Source organism: Dipodomys ordii, unplaced genomic scaffold (assembly GCF_000151885.1).
Source record: "Dipodomys ordii isolate 6190 unplaced genomic scaffold, Dord_2.0 Scaffold55, whole genome shotgun sequence".
Taxonomy (NCBI): domain Eukaryota; kingdom Metazoa; phylum Chordata; class Mammalia; order Rodentia; family Heteromyidae; genus Dipodomys; species Dipodomys ordii.
The window spans coordinates 8,097,861-8,104,544 of NW_012267271.1; the positions used below are offsets into that span (position 1 = coordinate 8,097,861).

The 6,684-nt window shown below is 54.8% G+C and overlaps 1 protein-coding gene across 1 annotated transcript in view; it reads left to right on the forward strand.

Moving 5' to 3' along the window:
• The window catches only part of Cel (carboxyl ester lipase), an 8,846-nt gene extending 3,932 nt beyond the window's left edge, over positions 1–4,914 (forward strand). The window contains exons 5-11 of the mRNA XM_013021248.1: positions 216–346; positions 494–601; positions 940–1,057; positions 2,549–2,735; positions 2,920–3,123; positions 3,971–4,168; positions 4,506–4,914. Coding sequence (XP_012876702.1) covers positions 216–346; positions 494–601; positions 940–1,057; positions 2,549–2,735; positions 2,920–3,123; positions 3,971–4,168; positions 4,506–4,830 — 1,271 coding nt within the window. The 3' untranslated portion in view covers positions 4,831–4,914. The remainder of the gene's footprint in view (positions 1–215; positions 347–493; positions 602–939; positions 1,058–2,548; positions 2,736–2,919; positions 3,124–3,970; positions 4,169–4,505) is intronic.
• Positions 4,915–6,684: the final 1,770 nt, after the last annotated feature.

Consider the following 6,684-nt stretch of genomic DNA (forward strand, 5'->3'; position numbering starts at 1 on the left):
TCAGTGTGGCCCAGGGCCATGGTGAATTCTCGCGGAGTCTCAGTGTGGCCCAGGGCCATGGTGAATTCTCGCGGAGTCTCAGTGTGGCCCAGGGCACTTTTCTCTCATTCACACCAATGGCACCTTGTGTGCCGCTCTGGGCCGCTCACCTCACCCATCCTCCAGCCCCGGCCTGGGGATCCAGATGAAGGCTCACTGCCATCTCTTGCCCGCAGGTAACTATGGCCTTCGCGACCAGCACATGGCTATTGCCTGGGTGAAGCGGAACATCGCAGCCTTTGGAGGGGATCCCGATAACATCACCATCTTTGGGGAATCTGCCGGAGGCGCCAGCGTCTCTCTGCAGGTCTCGGGCACCCTGGGAGGGGAGGGCTACTCCCGAGGTTTGGGCAGGAGACAGCAATGAGGCTGGACAGACTAGGGGGAGGAGAGTGGGGACTGGAGGGGACAGGTTGGGGTGTCAGCCTGATGACAGGACTTGTGGGTGCTGCAGACCCTCTCCCCCTACAACAAGGGCCTCATCCGGAGAGCCATCAGCCAGAGTGGTGTGGCGCTGAGCCCCTGGGCCATCCAACACAACCCGCTCTTCTGGGCAGAAAAGGTGAGTGGAGGGCTGGCTTAGCAGTAGAGCACTCGCCTAGCGTGCATGAAGTCCTGGGTTCGATTCCTCAGTACCACATACACAAAATAAAGCCAGAAGTGGCACTGTGGCTCATGTGGTAGAGCACTGGCCCTGAGCAAAAGAAGCTCAGGGACAGTGCCCAAGCCCTGAGTTCAAGCCCCAGGACTGGCAAAAAGAAAAAAGAAAAGGTGAGTGGAGGCCCGGCTCGCGGTCGGGTGGAGACCTTCTTGTTTCCCATCTCTGTCCTGGCTTCTGGCCTTGCCTGATTACCAGCCTCAACGGCTGTCTACTTACACCCTCCCCCCACCCACCCCCAGATTGCGAAGAAGGTGGGATGCCCCACAGAGGACACCGACAGGCTGGCCAGGTGTCTGAAGGTCACTGACCCTCGCGCCCTGACGATGGCCTACAAGTTGCCGCTGGCTGGCCTGGAGTGTGAGTGTGTGTTCAGGGCTAGTGGGGGGGGAGGGGGGACGACTCCATTGCCAAGCAGGGCCCAGAGAAGAGAGGAAGGTGCCAGGCATGAGACCTGGCCTTGTCCCTAACTCACCGATGTGCTTGGCTGGCTGCCACCGTGGGCTGGCAGGTCTCCGCTGGAAGGAGAAGGCGCCCTTCTTTCTTCCTATTCTCTAGTGAGAAGCTGGTGAACGTGTGTCCCACACGCCCGGCAGTGCACGCACCTGCAGTGAAGTGAATACAGTTTCATGGGGATTTGTGGACCCGAGGGCCTTAGGGCCAGATGGCCACTCAGCCTTCCCTCCCTCATCCATTTGGCCAACATTTGCTGGCTGTATACTGTAGTGTTTGGCAATCCTAGCTGGGGACCCCATCAGCAAATCCTTCCTGCTAGTTCATGCAGAGAGAGAGAGAGAGAGAGAGAGTGTATACAGTATCAGTCCTGGGGGTTGAACTCAGGGCCTTAGCTTTTTCACTCAAGGCTAGCACTCTACTACTTGAGCCACACTGCCTTTTCTGGTTTCTGGTGGTTTACTGGAGATAAGAGTTTCACAGAGGGCTGGGAAGGTGGCTCAGTGGTAGAGTGCTTGCCTTACATGCATGAGGCCCTGGGTTCAATTCCTCAGTACCACATAAGCAGAAGAAGAAAAAAAAGCCGAAATGGCGCTGTGGCTCAAGTGGTAGAGTGATAGCCTTGAGCTGAAGAGCTGAGAGAAAGCACCCAGGCCCAGAGTTCAGGCCCACAACCGGACCCCCCCAACCCCCACAAAAGAAAGAATTTCATGGACTTTCCTGCCCCGGCTGGCTTTGAGCCGCGACCCTAAGATCTCAGCCTCCTGAGTAGCTAAGATTACAGGTGTGAGGCACCAGTGCCCGGCTTACATCAACTATTTTGTCTAGAGCTCAATTGCAGGAAAATAGCCAGTGCTGAGCCTAAAGACAGCCAGACCCTTCACCTGCCCCGCCAGCGGTCTGGTCTTCTAGGGGCAGTCAGGGGCTCTAGAAGGCACACACACACCTTGCATAATTTTAGGCTAACAGACCCAGGAGAGGGTCTGGCTTCCTCCACCAGTCCCCTTCAGCTGCTTCCAGATGTTTCTAGCTCCCGGGGTAGGCCCAATGGGAGGAGAGGGAAGACAGCAAGGGAGCAATGTTAAAGCAAGAGGACAGACCTAGCCCACACAGCTGGGCTCGTGGGCCCTGTGGCACTGTCAGAGGACACTGTTGATGGTCACAAATGGAGAAAAGTGCCACTGGCACCTAGGGGGTCCAGGCCAGGGATGCTGTTCACCGTCCTCTACGCACCTGGATGGGCCTCTACCCCAACACTGGGTACCCGGTCCACAAGGTGCCTGGTGCTGGGGCTGGGAACCCTGGCCCAGATCAGAGAGTGAGGTCAAGGCTAGCTCCAAGAGGCCATGGGGCAGGGCCAGGTGGACACTAGAAGGAACTATGATGTCTCATACACAGACCCCATAGTGCATTACCTGGGCTTTGTCCCTGTGGTCGATGGAGACTTCATCCCTGATAACCCCATCAACCTGTACGCCAATGCTGCCGACATCGACTACTTAGCGGGCACCAACAACATGGATGGACATCTCTTTGCCACTGTTGACATGCCAGCCATCGACAAGTCCAACAAGGACATCACGGAGTAAGCAGAGGCCTGGGACTGGGATGTGTGGACAACTAGCCAGGGATTGGCCTCAGAAGCCTTGGCTTGGAGGCAGGAGGCCTGAGGAGAGAGAAGGGGAGTGAGGAGGGCCCATGCTGGGGTGGGGCGCAGCGCCCTCCCGTTGGCTGTGAAGCTGGGCCTCATGCTTGATGGTACCCTGCAGGGAGGATTTCTACAGGATGGTCAGCGGCCTCACCATCACCAAGGGGCTCAGAGGTGCTAGTGCCACCTTCGACATCTACACCGAGCCCTGGGCTCAGGACCCATCCCAGGAGACCAAGAAGAAGACTGTGGTGGACTTGGAGACGGACGTCCTCTTTCTGGTTCCCACGGAGATAGCCCTGGCGCAGCACAAAATGAATGCCAAGTGAGGGTCTGGGAAGCCAGGGGCTCCCTGGGAGGTCTCTTGGTTAACTGAGCAGTCAGTTGAACTCTGAGCTTCCCATTTTCAAGGCAAGGGAAACTGGCTCACGTCTGGAATCCTAGCTAACTCAGGAGGCTGAACGCTGAGGATTGTGGTTCCAAGCCAGCCCGGGCAGACACGATTGTGACTCTTATTGCTTATTAACCAGCAAAATGCTGGAAGTGGAGGAATGGCTCAAATGGCAGAGCTCCAGCCTGAGTGAAAAAGCCAAGGAAGAGTTGCAAGGTTCAAATCCCAGTACTGGTACATAAAAAAAAAAAAAGACAAGAAAAACTGTCATAAATCTTGTTCCATCAAATGAAAAATACAAATTCCCACAGAGAGGAAAAGGAAATCTTTGATTTAGGAAGAAGCTACCTCTGTATGTTTTTGTAGAGGTGGGGTACAAACCCCATGAAATAGGTACAGGCCATGAATTCAGTCTGCAACTGTCGGTCCCTTCCCTGGGAATAAGAACCCCATTTTTGGGCTGGGAAGGTGGCTTAGTGGTAGAGTGCTTGTCTAGCCTGCATGAAGGCCCGGGTTCCATTCCTCAGTACCCCATACATAGAAAAAGCCAGAAGTGGTGCCATGGCTCAAGTGCTAGAGTGTTAGCCTTGAGCAAAAAAAGCCCAGGCCCTGAATTCAAGCCCTAGGACTGGCCAAAAAAAAAAATAAAAAAGAGCCCCATTTTCCTTGTAAGTCTTGGGGGAATTCTCTAAGCCCACTGGCCCCCGCCCCGTTCAGGGCTCATCCTTGGGCTGGGGGGCCCCATGCACACATCCTGCCAACCTAGGCTCTCCCCCTTCAGGAGTGGCCGGACCTACTCCTACCTGTTCTCCACCCCCTCTCGGATGCCCATCTACCCCAAATGGATGGGGGCGGACCACGCGGACGACCTGCAGTATGTGTTTGGCAAGCCCTTCGCCACGCCCCTGGGCTACCGCACCCAAGACAGGACCATCTCCAAGGCCATGATTGCTTACTGGACCAACTTTGCCAAAAGTGGGTAAGGTGGGGGTCGAACTCAGGGCAGAGGACAGCAGACTGGGGGCCCACCTCCAGCCACGGCCCTGTCGGCCTGGAGTTCAGCCCTGTGTCCTAACTTGCTGAGAGAATTTTTGGCAAGTCACTTAACCAACCTGAGCCACCATGCCCATTTGTACATGAGGCTTTAAGAGCTGCTGGCCGGAGCCACACGCGCATGCTCTGCTCAGCAGGGTTGGGGCAGCTCAAGGGAGTGGGGCAAGCCAGGCATTCAGGCCTGAGCCTGAACTGGCTAGGAGCCCAGGCCCCCGACCGCCCAGCAGTCCTCAGATCCTACCTGGCTTCTTCCTCCTCTTCAGGGACCCCAACATGGGCCACTCGCCTGTGCCCACACACTGGTACCCCTACACCATGGAGAACGGTAACTACTTGGAGATCACCAAGAAGATGAACAGTCAGTCCATGAAGGAGCACCTGAGGACCAAGTACGTGCAGTACTGGAATACGACTTACCAGGAGCTGCCCACCATGCCCCCCGTGGATGACTCCCAGACTGCCCCCGAGCCCCCCGTGGATGACTCCCAGGCCGCCCCGGTGCCCCCGGTGGATGACTCCCAGACTGCCCCCGAGCCCCCAGCAGACAACCCTGAAGGAGCTCCAATGCCTGTTGTCATTGGCTTTTAGTGTCTCAAGAGTCTTGGCCCCAAGAGGCCATGAGGGTGGGACCCAGCCCCGCCTCTGGAATAAAACCTCAGTTCTCTCCATCTCCATCCAGCGTCTTTGCTCCTGAGATCCAGGCTGGAGGAAGGAGGGGCCCCCAGTCCTTATAGTCACAAACATTCCCCCTTCCCCGCCCCCCCAAGCCCCTCCGCCAGCCCATCATCTTGGTCAGTCCCCAGGCTCTGAGGAGCAGATAGAATCAGAGAAGGTGTGTGTGTGATGAGCACTTACCCAATATCCTTGGGGGCCCAGCAGGGTGAGGCCATGATGTCAGTGGTGGAAGGCTGGAACTTGGCTCAGAAGTGGGAGGGCCGGGGCTGGGAAGGTGGCTCAGTGGTAGAACGCTTGCCTTGCATGCCTGAGGCCCTGGGTTCAATTCCTCAGCACCACATAAGCAAAAAGAAAAAAGCCGGAAGTGGCACTGTGGCTCAAGTGGTAGAGCGCTAGCCTTGAGCTGAAGAGCTGAGGGACAGCGCCCAGGCCCAGAGTTCAGACCCCACAACCGGACCCAAAATTAAAAAAAAAAAAGTGGGAGGGCCACTGCATTATGCATGCAACACGTCTTCCTTAGCACAAAACCAGGGGGGAGAAGGAGTTTTGGGGTCTCAGGCAAGGATTTCATCTTAGGGAAAGCCTTGGCCCAGGTCCACAGAGAAGATGAGGAAGGCCAGGTTCTCTCTGTCCACAGGCAATTCTCTTCTCCCACAGGGTTTTTTTTTTTTTGGTCCGTCACGGGGCTTGAACTCTGGGCCTGGGCGCTGTTCCTGTGCTCTTCAGCTCAAGGCTAGTGCTCTACCGCTTGAGCCACAGCACCACTTCCGATTTTCTAGTGGTTTATTGGAGATAAAGTCTCTGGACTTTCCTGCCCGGGCTGCTTTGAACTGTGATCCTCAGCTCTCAGCCTCCCGAGTAGCTAGGATGACAGGCGGGAGCTGCCGGCGCCCGGCTTCTGCAACAGGTTTGATCTGTTTGCTGTCTCTCTCTCAGTGCTACATTCCACAGTATGAATTTGAAATCTATACATTTCTAATCTGTAATCCAACACACCTGGAATCCAGTATTTCTCATCCTCCAGACCGTGGAAAGGCAGCCTTCAGTCAGGAAAACTTCTTGTAATTTTTTTTTCTGTGTGTGTGCCAGTCCTGGGGCTTGAGCTCCGGGCCTGTCTGCTGTCCCTTGGCTTTTTCAAAATCTCATGGCAGGCACTCTGCCACTTGAGTCACACTCCACTTTTGGCTTTTTGGTGATTAATTGGAGAAAAAGAATATTTTTTTAAAAAAGAGTATTTAAAGTATTCTAGCTTCTGCTGTGGATGTCTGGTTTCATTCCACAGTTGTTGGAAGAATATTCTGCACTATGTCAGTCTTTTAGAATACATTGGGCTCATTTGTGGCTTCCCATGTGGGCAGCCATGGAGAATGTTCTGTGAGCATGTGAGAGGCACATGCACTGAGCTGTGGCTGACTTGTGTGTTCTGAACACGCCTGCCTGGTCTGAATGGTTTGCAGTGTGTTCAAGTCATCTGGTCTTCTGCCTGGTTCTTCTAGCCACTATTGGAAAAGTCTCCAACTCTCTCCATCATGTTTTTTTTTTTTTTTTTTTAAGTTTTTGCCAGTACTGGGGCTTGAACTCAGGGCCTGGCCGTTGTCCCTGAGCTATTTTTGTGCTCAAGGCTAGAGCTCTACCACTTGAGCCACAGCTCCACTTCCAACTTTTTGTGGTTAATTGGTGATAAAGAGTCTCATAGACTTTCCTGCCCAGGCTGGCTTTAAACTGTAATCCTCAGATCTCAGCCTCCTGAGTAGCTAGGATTACAGG